Here is a 16,919-nt window from a genome sequence, read left to right as displayed (position 1 = left end):
GCAGCTGTTTCCCCTTACTTGGGAACACAATTAGACTTTGAAAAAGATACAAGGCTTGTGACTCGACAGAGCCCGGATGTGCATGACGGCTATTGTTTAAAGTTCACAAGGCATAGGTATCGCAAGCATAGGGGCACAGGGTCAGGTGCCTGAAATTATAGCTTTGTGGAAAGCACATGTTTCAAATTAATTGTGTGAAAGTTTATTTCAGATCTAGCAAGGCATTTGGAATGCTGTGTTGCCAAATTAAGATATGGAATGTTTTAAGATTATTGCAAAATGGAACCACCAACTCTCCCTCCAATTCAAACTATCTTTGTAAAACAGAGTAAAGAGCAACACCGAGAAAGCCAAGGGGTTCCGCCTCTGTGAAATATATTGGTTTTGTCCATTTTTTTTTAAGACGTTGCACAGCCGCGCTAGCTGCTGTACATCATGGCTTAAAGCTTTTTTTTAAAAAAAAGAGCTTTGACGCGGACAGTGTTAACAGGGTCATACTGCTTTTTTTTCTTTTATTTTAAGGCATCCTGCACAGAAGTTAGAGCTGCTTTGTGACATGTCTAAAAAACACTGACAAAACCAAAAGATTTCACAGAGGCAAAACCTATTGGCTTTGCCTGTGTTTGTTTTAAATGATGAACAAGTAATTAATTTAGCAAGATGGGTGTGAGAGGTGATATTCATTACATTGCATGGAGCAAAATAGCTCCTCAACCTTCTGACAAGAACTCTTAATGACAATGACAACCATTATGGGTACATTTCGGAGGAGTACAATACCTTGGAAGGGGGGTGCATTCGCTTATTATCCCTTCTGCTCCCAGTGTGATGCCTTGAACAATGAAGGTGCTTCCCATGCCTTTCCAAAGAGCCCTTGGCCCCTAAAGTCCAAATAAAATACTATTATTTTCAAATAATCATTTTGCTATTTAGTTTATTCAAGACATAATTAAACAATTTCTGAAGCTACTCGAGTGGAGTTAGTGAAAGCACAAAAAACATGTAGAGTATTTATGTTTTTTAAAGTATTGGTTACTTAAGCTTTAGTAATGTCCCTCAAAATTACCTTTTGTGGGCAAAATAAATTAAATTTAATGGAAAATGAATCATGTGCAAAAGCCTAGCTGCAGAATTCTATTTCAATGAGCTGCACGCCCATTTACTTTATTATCATAAACATGCTTGCAGAATGAAATAGTAAGATATCAGCATCATTAAGTCGTAAAAAGTAGATGGAGATGACTTATTGTCTTGTTCAGAACAGTTAAGTCTAAGACAAGATATAGAAGGTTCCCTGATTTCCCAATGCAGCATGCTATTTATTGCTAGTCGTGTCGCAAAGTGAATTGTAAAACTTATACAACAATTTATTAATTGTAGGAAACATTAGGGATCCGGAAACTAGAAGAGATCAAACACGCTCCTATTGGCAATAACTGGTTAAGAGTTATAAAAGAGGGTATCGTGCATTCCGTTTGAGTCAACAAACTGTTCTCTACTACAGGGATCTTCATTAAATTCATAAACTCTAGAAGATAACCATGCACATGCAGGGACCTGGAACACTTCTAAAAGAGAGACAAAGATATATCTCTAACCACAGATAAACCATGCATATGTAGAGGTTATGTTTTCTTTGTTATCACTTAACAATAGGTATACAGTATATATTAAAAAACAACTACAGATTAAAATGGGTTGTAAACATTCAAGGAGCTGCATTGCTGTTACAATCTTTGCCATTTTCACCACCTGGAATGAAAAAACAAATCAAACTGCTTCCAAAAGCATATGATGCCTCATGATCAAAAAAACTGCATTGCCACAGTAAGGCTGCAAAGGGCCTCCACAATCTTGCATGCATCTCAGGGACAGTGGATTTCTCAGTTCTGGTGAAGGAAGTAGAATTATCTTTTTCCCATTTTGATTGCTGTTTTCTGTGCAGATTTATATAACGCGAACTCGACCCGAAGGTATTCGAGCGCTTTAAATGAGCACCGGTTACGTTACACAAGGACACAATAATTGTTTTGGTTTTCTTTTTGCTAGGCACAGGCAGCTGAAGTGATTTGCCCAGAATCACAGGATGTGGATGGGCCACCGAGGCTCGTACTTGGTTTCCAGCACCGAAGTCGGGAGTCTAGCCGTCAGACCACATCCTATCCACTTTATGGGGGGGGGAGGGGGTATTCAGAGTAGATACCCATGAAGGGGGGTTAAAGTAACAGTAAAGTACCTTTCGTCATCATCATGGGATCTTAACTGAAATGTATAAACATTAGACCAGAGTAGCAAGCTCATCCCTTACTTGGTGGTAGGATAGGTGTGAAGGAGGACCGGCTCAGGATGGAGAGAACATGTGTAAATTGTTTAAGGAGGGAAACACTGGACTACTCTTAAATCCTGCTTTGGGTAAAATGGTGCACAACGGAGTTCTGCTCTCTTACGAACAAAGTCTCACACAGCCCTTTACCAACTTATCCTTTAAGAATGCTAACATATCAAGGCCGAAGGGCCTTGTATGTCTATACTTGGCATTCTCAACCAAGCTCTGAACCACTTCTTGACCTTTATACCTTCCAGTAATGCACGGAAACCAAAATCAGAGATGGTTCTGGCTGACTCCTGCACTTCTAGCAGGAACACCCTTCATAAAGGAAAGTCTAACTCTTATAATCAGCTTCTGGTGCATATAAGTAACGAGTAGCATTGCACTGACATATACCATAACTTAAAGAAATAAGGAATGGACATCCCATTCACACAACCTCCTAATTGCAATTGGGAACTAACTAGTCACAAACACCAGTCTGCAATTCAGAATGGGTTTTTCAAATCACGAAAAGAGTTTAGGGCCAGCTGTATGATGCATTTTACCAGTCCTGTTTGTGACCGGTAAAATGCATTTTTCTATTTACAAACCCTATTTTGCGAGTCTGTAACCTATTACTGACTCGCATATTAGGGTTTGCGAGTTGCTTTTAAGCAAGGGCGCGCATAGTGCGTCCCTTCCTCATAGCGAGTTGCAGGGGAATGTACAATTGTTTTGCGATCTAAAAACAATCGCAGTTTACTATCTATTTCAAGTAGGCGGTAAGTTAGTCGCAAACGAGAAGGGGTCCTCAAGGGACCCCTTCCCTTTTCTGAATCATAGCGAAAATATTTTTAAGAGCAGGCTAAGTCCCATGGACCACTGCCTACCCTTCAAAAACTAAACAAATGTTTCATTTTTCTTTTTGAAACGCACCCTGTATTCCTTTACGGAAAACGGGCAGCATTTTAAAAACAAGTTGGTTTATTCAAAAGCAAACAGACATGGTGGTCTGCTGTCCACAGCAGTCCACCAACCCTTTTTATTGCCCATTCCCAATGGGTAACAAAATTACAACCTACTTCATGAATATTGTTGAGGTAGGTCAATTGCGACCCCATATGGAATTGCTAATGTATCTGAGACACAATAGTACATTTCATTTTGCGAGTCTCTAATTTAGAGTCATAAAAAATTGCAATTAGAGACTTGTAAAATGATATGGTCGTACATCTGGCCCTTAGTTCACTGCAAAAAGCAAAAAGGATTTTGTGAAACACAGGTTTGCAACTGCAGAATGGTCTTTGTTCATTAGGCTGGCTACCATGCCTATGAAAGAGGAGATTCAAGCAAGAAAATATTCTAGCTCTAGAGTAAAAAAAAATTATAATAAGTGCTGCATGTTGCTGTAAAATTATCTTATCTGACGTCTAAATTATGGAATTTTCGCCACGGAGGCCCTCATTATAACTTGCATGGAATAGGATGGGGTATTTACCATACATGCAAATACCATTACCGTAAGATGAGGTATTGATCCCGTGTGGCAAATACCATCTGTTCAGAGCTTTCCGCATCAAAATGAGGCATAACGCAATAACTGTTTTTAGTACACTGAATTCTGCATGTTTTACCGCTTTAGCGGGATGTTTCATGATCCTTTCGGTAGAGTATATCAGTCATAAGCTATCAGGAGAAAATTGTCTGGGTGTGATAATCACACAACTCGTAACTACGATCCTTGTACAAACTCTTGTATATATTGTACGGAAGGCTTGATTGGTTTAAAAAAAATAGAAGGTTCAATTGCCACTTCGATGCATGCTGTGATTGTGGGACCCCTGGATATATTAAAGTGACTGCAATATTTTCTTTACTTAATAGATACCTATCAAAAACGATTTCTTCTATTTTTCCCCTTTCAAAATATTTTACAATAAAATGTTTTAATACATATGTCAATTTTGTTAACAGATGAAGAAAATGTTGCTTATACATAGGCATTGCTTGGTTATGGTCAGAGAGACTGAGATCTCAATGTAAAAATGTTGGGGATCCTGCTAATCTGAGATATTTCAATGTTTATGGGTATTCATGAACATCCAATAAAGAATTCGTTTTCTGGTGCGATACTCTATTATAAAGCACACTTTCAGGACAAACTATTACATTCGCAAATGCTTTACATTAAGATCGATTTCTAGTTAGCTCTATAACTCTTACAGTAACCTGGAGCTTCGTTAAAAACCGAAGCATCCACAAACACGCACCTGTGCCTTGCTGAAGCTGTACATAATATTGACAATGGTAAATGGAGTGAGGTGGTAGTTCCTGGCATGATAATTAACCTGCAAAATCAGCACAAAAAAAATACATTTTATAATAGTTCTTGATGAATTAACAGCATATAGTATGACGAACAATTCAAGTATACAAATCTCGAGAAAATATAGGAATCTTATCATTATTCTTTCTGGTGGATCTATCATCTGACTTTCCCCCTTTTGAAATCCCACCAGACTGGATCCAGAACTTCTTCCAGCATTTTTCCCATACCCCGGAGGGTAGAGCTATCGGACTCCACGGTGGCCTTGTCCCACCATTGGAGGGTACAGTCCAGAGCAATGACGTCAGTTTAAATTTGAACTCTTCTGCCTCTTGGATGTGGAGCAATAGATTAAAAAATCAACAAAGTACCGTACTTAACATAGAACCTTATTAACACCTAAAACCCTGCTCGGCAGGGGTCAAAGGGGCACTGAGGAATCTGAAATTAAAGTATCTGCCAGAAAGAACTTTAAAGAAGTTAAGCAGCTTGACCTTCTGATGGCCGATTACTCACCTTATGAATAAATGCTAAAGCAGAAACTCCCAAGGGTGCAGGGTCTGCGGAGTGGACTTCACAGCAAAGATACCTGCAGGACTGGGAGGGCAAAATGGCCCTCTCCGAGCAACAGACAGTCAAGGCAGCAATGCCTGGTGAGGTGTGGATGGATGACCATGTAGCCGCCTAGCAGATGTCCAGCACCAGTCGTGCAGTTGTCCAGCACTGGAACAACACCGGATCAAGACTGTAGCGGTGACCTTGGCTCTGAAAGAACGAGTGCTAAGAGCCTCAGGAGCCTCCTTCTTGACCAAGGCATATCACTCTTTAAGACGACAACAATCCATCCAGAAAAGGTCAGTTTTTGAATTGCCCTTCTTTTCTTAACACCAGCGAACTCCATACAAAGTTGGCCATCTACTAAATACTCATTAGTTTTATCAATTTAAGAAGCAAAAGGGCATGAGGCACTAGAAAGATGCATGAGGCATGAGACCAAAAAGCCTCTGAACAGTATGAGTTGCAACACAGGAATGAGTCAGAAACATATGTATCATATTCTGAATGTCCTGCATTTTCTACAATGTAAGCCAACCAGATCCTGTAAACACCCCTAGAATTGGAATCCACTGTAAGGGTTGAAGATGAGATTTCAGTTCAGTGATGGAGAATCCAGGAGATGGGGAGGGAGGCTTAGGTGAGGTTGAAAGGCAGGATAGTGAAGTAGATGTGTTTCGACTTAAAATTAGGCAGAGGGTACACTTGTGGGACCTACTGGAGACCATGTCCTCTGCCCCATGCATCCTCTTGATGCATGAGGGCAGAGGACATTGCCAATCGTAACAAATGGTTGTGTGGGCTGCTGCACCTACTGGGAGGGCGGTCTTTGGCAGTAAAGCCCAGAAAGTAGCTCCAGAACTACAGGGATTGCTGATGAAATTGACAGGGTGGAGAAAGCAGGTTTCCCAAGGAGCAGGACGTAGCACGGCTATAACTGAATGGCTCCAGCACCAAGAGAGCCTTATCCACTTGGAACCAAACGGCATTACCATAAAGGACACCTGGCTATCCAGTGAATAGTCCGTGGTGTGCACCCAAGCAGGATGCCAAATCACCACTCCCGTGCCCATAGCGCAGTCAATTCAGCCCGCGGTGTCCAGCTCAGCGCATACACTGTATTTGACCATGTCAAAAAGGCTGAATCACCAGGCAACAGCCTGTGGCATATCACAATAGGGCGACTCACTGGTGGCCCTGAACATGGTTTCAACCATGTCACCACCAACTCTCCATCAAGTGCAGCAAGGCCACACAATGAAAGAGCCAGGCTGTAACATTTCTTTCAGCAGATTTGCTAATCTCTCCCAGCAGGTTAACTTGTTTTCAGCATTTACAGACCACCACAAAAAAAAGAGGCGGTTTCTTCTGTTGGGGGCCCTACTGTGGCATCCAATTCAATTTCAGGGTTGGATATCAAGACCACTGGCTTTCTGGCGGTTCAAAGACAGACCAGCATCAGTACAGTGAGGAGATAAGCAAGATGTCCACCACCTTCTCCTTATCCTCATCCTCATCCTCAACATCCTATGGAGCATTCAGAACAAGCTACTTACCTTCAGCAACGCTCTTTCTGGTGGATACACTCAAAACAGATTCCTTATCTTGGAATATTCCTAGCAGCCAGATTGGATCCTGAAAGTAGTAGCATTTCTCATCAGTGCTAGGTGGCACTGTGAGGCTCTGCGCAGGTTCTGTCCCGCCCCGGAAGGGACTGACCAGAGCCGCATTTATGTGTGCTGACATCAGTTTCTTGGTTTCTCTTTTCCTCACTGTGTAGATGCAGAACAAGTACAATTGTTGGAACCAGCATGCTGAATACTAACTTGTGACCTTTTTTTATATTAAATAGAGGCCGCCCCCCCATAGAATTTTGAGGGGAGTGCGAAGTGAGGAATCTGAAGTTAGAGAACCCATCACAAAGAGTGTTATTGAAGGTAAGTAACTTGTTCTTCTGATGAATAAGTCTAACTGCAGATTTCTCACCTTCGAATAGATACCAAAGCAGTACAATGTTACATGGCGGTTCTGTGGAATGGACCAATACCATATAGTCCTGTAGGACCAAGCAGGCAGAATGCCCTTCTCCCAGACCTGGCTGTCGGGCAATAGTGCTTCGTGAACTTATGGACAGATGCCCATGCTGCAGCCTGGCATTTGTTGAGGAAAAGCACTCTGCAAGCAAACGCAGTGGTAATAGCCTCATCGCTTACCTATTCCGGAGGCTACTTCTTGGTCAGTGCCTTGGCATGGTCCTCTTCTGCACAGCCTTCCCTTTCTTCACACGGAGATTTCCATAAAAAGCTTAAAGCCCTTTTGGGGTCCAGCAGATGGAACCCTCCTCCTTTTTTGAAGGGTGAGTGGGAGCGAAGAATGCGGGCAGAATGATGGATTGCCTAAAGTGAAAGGGCATTGCTACTTTTGACACGATTTACGCCCCAGTTCTCAGCGCCAACTTGTCTGAGAAAGATGGGTTATGGCTGGGGCAGTAAAAATGGGTGGTGTCTGCTCACACAACAAAATGATGTAACCGTGAAGAGGAAGACAGTCCTCAAAGTCAGGAGACACAGCGAGCAACTTTGCATTGGCTTGAAGGGCGCACACATGAGAAATATGAAGATCAAGTTAAGGTCCCACTGTGGCTTCAAATACGGCTTCGGAGACAATATATGTCAAACCTTTTATGAACCTCATCAGAACAGGCTATTTAGTCTGGCACAAGGCTGATTAGTCTGGTAAAAATAGACAGGAAAACGGGCTGACAAACAATCATTATTAGTAGTGCCCACTGCAAAGCTTTTCTGAGCCAAATATAAAACAAACAAAACAACATCTGATGGCTATTTTTGTAAATAATTGGTTTTACGAGCAACAACACCAAGCTACTGTTTTGTGCCAAGGCCCAGCATAAACATATTTCGTGGAAATCAAGGCAGCAAGGATGACATTTACCACCTCCGATGTCAGATCAAATGCAGTCAATCCCGGTTACTCAATCTCCAAGCACGAAAGTAGAAATTGCGCAGACTAGGGTGGAGGTCTCTGCCCTTCTGCTGTGACAAAAGATCCTCCTGAAATGGTAGTCTGATTGTAAGACAGATGCTCCTGCCCAAAGGTGATCGGTATCACACTTTCCTGGCCGAATGGAGAACCACTAGGATGACTTGGCTCAGTCGTTCTTGATTTTGTTCAGAGCTGAGGCAAGAGACAGGAGTGGGAAGGACCTCAACCGTTCTGTGTTTCATTCCAGCCAGAATGCATCTCCCAAATGAGTATTTTTGTGGAAATTTCAATGTGCAAAACCTTTGATGATGCATGTTCTCAATGGTGGGTTAAAGATCTAGCCAGGGTTCTCCTCATTGATAGAAAATGCCTTGCACCGCCTCAGGATGTAGCCATTACTATGATCTGCCAGACACTGCCTGCTCAACTGGTCTGATCCGATCATCTGTTACCCTACTAGGTGGTTCACTATCCAGGAAATGCCCTGGAGTTCAAACCAACTTCAGAGGCGCAGAGTCCTCTCGCACAGGTCCCAGGACCCCACTATGCCCTGCTTTTTGCAATACCACATGGCAGTGGTGTTGTCCACAAGAACCAGCACTGCCATCCCTTGAAGGATGGCAGGTAGGCCTTCAGAGCCAGACAGATGGCCTGCACCTCCAACAGACTTATGTGGAGTTAGGATTAACTTGGACACCAGAGTCCTCTGATCGCCACCTTTCCAGATGACTTCCCCAGTCCAGATTGGACACCTTAGTCACGCCAATAGACCAATTCAGTCTAAGCAGTAACCATTGCAGATCGGAGCCCTCTCCTCCAAGATCTGGATGACATCTGTCCGATGTCCTTGATGCTGGGACTACTGGACTACTGGAACTGGGATGACTGCTGTGCCGATAGGAGAGATTGTCTCTGCAAATACGCATCCCTCTGAAACAGCCTCTGAACATTTTAAATGGATGTCTATTGACTTGGCAGAGGTCAACAGACGCAAGGAGCATGAAGTGGCTCTACTTTCTTAACAAGCTCCAATGCAGTATGCCTTCTCATCTAAAAGGCGTGACCCATTAAAAATATATCTGTGAGGGAGGCCTATACATTGCTGGAAAATATTGAAGAGTATCTATGCGTGCTTACAAAGTACAAAATTGGTGCCAACTGCTCACCCCAGGGAATCATTAGTATTTAGACAGGCACGGATAATATATTTGGCCATCATGAATTCTTCGAGTCAAAAAGGCCTAAAAGTCTTTTTTGGAACTGCCAGCAATATATCTCTAGCCCTTTCCTACAGGGCATGTGTAGAACCACCCAGTAGGCAAACAGCATTAACAGAGAGCAATAACAGACTGGCGGAGAACAGATGATTGACAACTTAAAGCCTTAATCCTCTTGAAATTCTCTAACTAGAGGAGGCGTGGGAATCAAGCCGCATGTGGCGTGAACAGGAAATTGACAACGTGGCAATCAAAGTAGGAGTGGGGTCCTCATCAAAAGGAAGCATGGGCTCAAAAGTAACTGATCTACATCATGGGGTGTTCTATGCTCTGAATCAGAGCCAAACAAATAATGGAACACACGCACATGGGGATTTCAGTTATCCCGCCTTATCCATTCACTTGCTCGAATGACAGTCACCATTTTGACTTTGCCCACCATAGCATACTGGATTGAGGAAGAAAGGGTGAGCCCACTGCATTCCTTAGCTATCTTGTAAAAAGGTATTTTTCCTGATCACATGTGCACAGCCTCATTGCAAGTTCTATTGGCCACGCTGTTATTTTTTTTTTATATAATGTTCCCAATCATCGTTGCGTATGTTGTACACATTTTTATCAAACAAATAGTAGCATTGCCAAGGCCTGACCTAATGGCCAGGCAAGGCAGCATTGCACCTGCACTCAATGCTATGAAGACCCCGCAGCTGCTAATTTCACTGAACACAACGAATAGCCCTGAGGCGTTTGCTAGTATGGCGTGTGGTTCACAAAAATGTGTAATCCATGTGTTATTTTGCAACTGGTGGCAAAATTACTAATCTCCACAAAAAAACATACATTTCAACCTTTTACAGAATTACAGGACCATCTACACAGACTTTTTTTTAGATTTTAAAATGCTGTGCGGAGGTCTTTCAAGTTGTGTGCTGGAAGTTAAAAAATAAACTCCAAACTAATCTCACATGTGTAGGTTACAATAATGCCTTGTACACTGCTTCTTAAAGTAAGGTATCCCTCGCAGATTCAGATTATTGAATAGCCTGCCACCTGCTGGTCCGATCCAGGAACAGTTCTAAAAAAAGTTCACTATTTCATCTTCTAAAAACACACAAATTAAATCAGGTTCTTATTACTTAGCGAGATTCTGTAAGCAGTCATGAAATGTCAAAATAATATATTCATCATTCCTCGAGGACTCTGTAAACACCTATATGTAAAGATAGAAAAGTGATCACAAATGTTTTTGATCGATTTAGCAAGACAGCTTGAGACAACAAAGTAGAATCGGCTCTGCATAAATATTGTGTTCATAATTTATAATTTTTTGGTTCTGCGGATTCAAAACTTTGGCCCTTGCATTATCTTACGGTGAAAAAACTCACGTTTTTATTTGTTTAATATATTATTGTAAAGTGGAATTTGTATGTGTTGTCACATGGAATGAAATGTTGCTACTGTGAGGACTAGAGAACCGCAAGATATTTCTTAATATGAAAAACCACAAAACCTTAAAAGGGTGTACTTTCACATCATTGTATACTCCTTTCAAAAATTGGTGTAGCAGATATGAGCTTCTATCACTGGTGACCCTCCTTTCAATTCCATTGCTATTTACAAACTGCCAACATTGGTCTCACCCAACAATGGAGCTTTTCTAAGCCACATTTATTTAATATATACGTTCATCACATGACAGTCTAGATAAATACTGTACACACAAAAAGAAAGGTAGCATCTGTACATTGTACATCCTGGGCGTTAACGCCTTGCACACATAATATGCTATGGTCTGTGCATTTGTAAAGCGCAATAACTCACGAGGGTATCCTGGTGCGGACTACTCAAAGACAGACAGTGATAGTTTCAAATAAGAAACTGGAACTCTCTCATTTAGGCGATTTGAACCATTAAATGTTTGCCCTATAATGAGTCACTATTTTTCTCCATAGATAATTCCTCGGCAATCCAGCAGGGAATCGGTGACATGACGCTGAAACAAATGTCAAGCAAGATTACCTACTGGTACATTTTGTACACCTCTTTTCTTTTTTAGATTTGGGCAGTATTGAGTTTTTTCCTGCCTGCTAAAGAATGTGTTTAGGGGAAACTGAGAAAGAACAAGACAAGACTCCACTTGGCATGACAAACACAGTTTTTTTTTACTGTCGCAGCAGGGAGAGTAGTCATCTCCACACAGGTAAACAGCTGGTCTCCATTTGCTGCTTCACAGGCAGCCACTTATATAGCAACATGAAAAATGCTTATTACAAAAAGTCAAAAAAGTTACTTAGCAATTGCATATTGGTTACAGAAAACCTTTTGTCACTCGTGCCCCTAACCGCCTATTTCCTACACATTCTTCATTGTAAATCTAATAATGCTTAACAAGCCATGTATTTACTTCATTTGAATGCATGTGTATTTGCATGTGTGTTTTATCATTCTGCTCCCAAGACTTATCAGATTCTGTGTACTCTTGACTAATTCAATCTTCTGCTCCTATTCGTCAATCATGTTTTCAATGTACTGGGACAACAGAATACCTGCTTGTGCTGAGACCAAAAGTCTTTCAAACTTACAAACACTGGGTTTCAGGGTTTCCTTTAATTAAGACCTTGCAGGTCGTGCACCCTATTTCGAAGTGAACTCTCTTCACCTCTTCTTGCATCAGCATGAGATTTGGGCCTACACTGCTCTTTTACCACATTTAATTTTAAATTGCTTTCTGTTGTAATTTACTCTCCAACAAATGCATGCTTAGTTACATAGCATGTTTTAAGCCCTGTAATATAATCAATGACATCCATGCTTTTACTTTTCACCAAACATTCATTAATGTTGTATTTAAATATTCCAATGGAACTTTAGTTTTTGCCTGCAACTCTGTAAGCCACAAGTTAACTGCACCACCTACCAAGCCAGACATTCCAGTACATGAACTGCTCTAGAACTAACAAGTTACATTTCTTATATACACTACAGTGGGTCCTTAGATTGCCTATACCACGCGACCCCTACCCCTACTGCAGCTCATCACTGTACTGTACCCTGCATTGTTTAGCAGTCTCTCACAAGGCAATCTTCAAGAATGGAGTTGTTGGATCTGGCTTGGAGTATGAGAGTTAGTGCCTTTTTACTAGCGTGTCATAGTTGTTGATGGTAGAGGTTGAGGGTGGCTTTGTATGTGGATCTTGTGGTAGAGCTGGTCGAGTTTCCATTTTCTCTCAAGATGTTTGCAGTAGTGCTTGGACTCCCTTGGGTCATTCATGTACTAGCTGGGTCATTTGTTGTTTTTCTAGGTCTTGTTTCTGGTGGAGCAGTGCGGTTGGCACATTGGCCAAGCCATTTATTGACTAGCATGGTGTCACGGAGGTTTCCGGTGTAGTTTGGTGAGTATTCTTGTATGGTAGGTTAGGGTCCAGCTTTCTTCAGACATTTTACCCCAGTGTCTTGATGGTGCTTTGGGTTTTTCTGGTACGGTGGATTGGTGGGCGGCTATCTTGAAATGTATGATGTAGTGGTTGAACCATATGAGTGGGGTTGTGTGGGTGATGGTGATTCTGTTGCTGGAGGAGAAAATAGGATTGAGGGTGTGGTCTGATGTGTAGGTTGGTCCGTGGAGGAGCTGGGTGAGTCAGAGGTTGCTGAGGGTGTCGAGGAGGGCCATGGAGTTGGGATCCGTGGTGTCTCTCAGGTGGAATTTGAGATTAGTTACCATTTTCTGGCCCAGAAGTTTATTCTGATGTAAAAAAAAAATACATAAAAAAGTACCACAAAGAATACATCAATTTGGTTTTCCTTTCAATAGTACCTGAAGAAAGTCGGTTGCTGTATGCAAATCCCCAGTATACTGCCTCATGCAGGGTGAAAACTCCTACCAGAAGGGATGCGGAGTCAGAGATTTATATACCCGGCAACAGCTTAACTGATACACTAATTACACATTAAGTCTACCTGAAGCTTACCAGCTACCCAATTTAGATGCAAAATTATTTTTAGGATTTGGGCTTTTTATTAGATTTGATGTTCCCAAATCTCCTCCATTCCTACGGTTTACTTCTTGCAAAGATATTTGTGTTAATTTCCAACAAGCTTTCATCTTTTCTTAAATACACCCTCATCACCAGATACTGCAGGATTGACTAAACAACGCAGTGAGAAAATGTAAAATATGTGGCGCATTGCTGCACTGTTTTGGCTTTTTGACACACATTAATGCTGTCTCAGCAAAATTCTCATTTCATTAGTATAAACTTAACACCGGACTACTTCATTAAGTAACAAGGTGACCAGCTAACCACTGTCTTGAGTGGTACTTTGTCCCCCCCATCCCCCGTTTCTGCCTGATGGCACCATTAAACAGTCCTGTGACCGTTCCCACTAAGAACATAGCCAGAGAATTGTGAACACCAGCAAGAGATCTCTCTCTCTTTTTTTTCTCCCCGAGAATCAATTGGAATATGGCTGCTCTCTTAATATTCTTGTCAATTTATCTGCATAATAACATAGCTCTGTAGTCTTCAGATATATTTTATATTTTATAAAGCACACTGATGCTCTTCAATGCTTTTTCTGCACAGAGGAAAGATAATCGAGTTTTAGCTCTTTCTGTGTTTCTGGCTCATAGGAAACTTGGGGAGTTGGCTGACGGGGTTAAATAAAGCTTGCGTAACCTTACCCACTTCCAGTCCACATAGCTAAATCAAAATACACTTATCATTGCTTATCTATTAACATGAACTTCTGTTTGTTACATTATCGGGCTACTGATTTCCCTCAACACCAGGCAATGCCTCTGGTTTTTAGGTGAGCATGCAACACTTTTGTGTTGAGTAACAGGCTTGGAGCCCGCCCATTGCTTACAATTTGTATGCTTTATTGCTGCCTTCCAATTAGGCAAGCATGCCAGCTGTCACTTCTTTTTCTTTTGGTGGAGCATTCATATAGATTAGGGTCCATCCACTGCTGGTGCTGTGATAAGGGTACTATTTTTTATTTCTTCTTCCCCTGCCTCAATCACAGCACCAGCAGCGAGAGGCCCGTCAGTACTGATTCCCTAGTTGCTTCTTACCAGCCCAGCCCCATCCGTGTTCCTTTTTCCCCATTCCACCCCTAGTCATATTGCTTATCTTTCCCACCTGCCAGCTCCCTGTTTCTTCTTTGTTTCTTCTCCTCTCACCCACCCTGGCCCCCTTTTCTTTTCCCACACCTCCCAACAGAGAGGCAGGGGAGCACACCCAATAACCAGGGAAAGGGAAAAAAAGGCCACTTCATAGTGCTTTATTTGAAAGTCCTAGTTGTACAATTCCACCTATGGAGTGGTATGTAAGTGAATGAGCAAGAACACATGACAAACGCAGATCGCAAAAAATGGAAATGGTGGTAAGAAAAGGATTTCAGTCTCATGTCTGTGAAACTGTCTTGGTCTTAACTTTCACCGTGCTGGCGGTGTTCACTGCTAATCCAGACATTTGGGAAGCACCAAGGGTCAGACATACGGGACCACAAAGATGCAAAAAGCAGTAAGTGACAGCAAACCTTTGGAAATCTTCATGGGTATAACAATCAAAGGCAGACACCTGGAAAAACAACTCGAGGAACAAGTCCCTCACATACTTCTTGATGACCAGTAAGTAATTTATTCCTCCATTTTGGTTCATGTAAGATTCTTAAATGCAGCACTGAGCTCACGGCTGCCCAAAGTACATGGTAGTGCAAGTAATGTGACTCAATGGTTCATGAGACAGGCAATCAAGGAGAGCAATGCCTATTTAATTTTGATACACTGAGAATGTTACAACTGTTAAGCAGTCGGTTTAGTGCGAATCGGATGCCGAATAACAAGGTAATGAGATACTAAAATAAAAGAGCCACAAATATGGGTGTTTTCGGAGTTTCCAGACAATAAGAATGTAAAAGGAGACCTCTTTGATGTAGGTAATGTCAAGTAACTACTCCTCTGCAGGCACAAATTTGTGTCATGCAGACACAATATTCAAATTGTTTGGGGAATGAACCACTAAGTCCTATAGTAGACATTCCTTTCCTTCGGTTTTTCGCACAAACGAAATCCCCCACAAACACAGATCAATCATTCCTCACTCACTAACTTTTTGTGATGTCTTATTTCTGGTCAGTCTGTGTTTAATGTGCATCATCCCAGGGATGGAGGTGCGATGGAAGTTTGTTTAATTGGATAACCAGATGCTCTATTTGTACAAACCACCCTCCAGGGTAACTAGAACAAGCGGACGAGGCTTAGTTCTGAAGATGTTGAATCAAGTTCAGATGCTGTAAGGTACCCTAATCAGACACAATGACTTCAATGTGCAGACAGAGCTACCGATCCTAAAAAGAAAAACCAATAGCTAAAAAGAAGTCCCCCTGCAATCCTTTGCTTGTGAATGGTTTTTGTACAAAGACACGTGACAAATAAGTGTCTATTAACAGTGCTGGGGAGATGCAGGCCTTCCCCCATGTAAATACTTATTAAAACAGTAGTCCCTGGCATTGAAAGGGACTACTTCGGTGGATGTGTTTATTGTGCCATAGAGGAATGCCGTCACACACAGTCAGGTAAGTCAATGGCTGCAGTGGGCTGACCCCATAGCCCCATGCTGTATCTTGTGGTGGGAGAAAACAAAATGTGAACACCACCAATGGATGAAGAAGGCAGATGAAAGCTTCTGAAAGTATGTAGAGTATATATCTTTTAGCTAAAAACAATAGGTCTTGGCTAACGCCTGACCCAAAAAGTTCTGATCATACTAAAGAGTCACAAGAGGCAGTATGATACCCAAACCTTTATTTGTTATATCCAGAATAGCAATCAGACTCTACTGTCAACTATGAGGGGCACTTGGTGCACCCCCCCAGATCACAGCTTGAGAGATCCTGAACCTCGCATTGTCATTAATTTTCTGTAAACAGACTCTCATCAGCATCTGATCCACCCTTTGATGCGGATGTCAACTCCTGGGAAATAAACATGGTAAAATACATGGTACGTAGACAGTGACATAGTTGAACTTTCCTTCCATCCAGGGATGTACAGCTGAAGCCAGAGAAATAAAAACTCCTTCAAAACTGATAGTGTTTAGCAACAAATGTACAGAAAAGCAGCGGCGGCACCTCCGCTAAGGCGGAGGAGCATTGCCCCACAGGAAAAATAAAATGATAACAGTGCTATTATCATTTTATTTTTCACTATTGGCTCTGTAAATGGGCGGGCTGTGCTGCCGGCAGAGCAGGAGGAAGAGTGATAAGTGTGCATGATGGTTTGGCCGGCCGTATTAGGCCACGATGCGCAGACCAATCATGACGCTGCTGTCATGGGGACAGCATTGTCGCGATTGGCTAGGGGAATCACGAGCATGAGTGCTTCCTGCTTTGTTGAACGAAGAGGACGGAGGAGAGGCAGGCCCTAGGAAGGTAAGTGTAATTTTTTTCTTTTTTTTAACCTCCCACCACAATGCCCCACCACTACTGCCCGGTAGCAGCCTCT

General features: G+C 42.1%; 1 protein-coding gene across 1 annotated transcript in view; it reads right to left on the bottom strand.

The window, feature by feature from the left end:
* The window catches only part of SLC25A46 (solute carrier family 25 member 46), a 196,898-nt gene that overhangs the window by 55,688 nt on the left and 124,291 nt on the right, over positions 1 to 16,919 (bottom strand). The window contains exons 4-5 of the mRNA XM_086961009.1: positions 4,582 to 4,659; positions 781 to 881 (exon numbers count right to left, since the gene is read on the bottom strand). Coding sequence (XP_086817135.1) covers positions 781 to 881; positions 4,582 to 4,659 — 179 coding nt within the window. The remainder of the gene's footprint in view (positions 1 to 780; positions 882 to 4,581; positions 4,660 to 16,919) is intronic.

The sequence above is a fragment of the Lissotriton vulgaris genome, chromosome 3_1 (assembly GCF_964263255.1).
Source record: "Lissotriton vulgaris chromosome 3_1, aLisVul1.2, whole genome shotgun sequence".
Taxonomy (NCBI): Eukaryota; Metazoa; Chordata; class Amphibia; order Caudata; family Salamandridae; genus Lissotriton; species Lissotriton vulgaris.
This window is presented reverse-complemented; position numbering and strand designations above follow the sequence as displayed.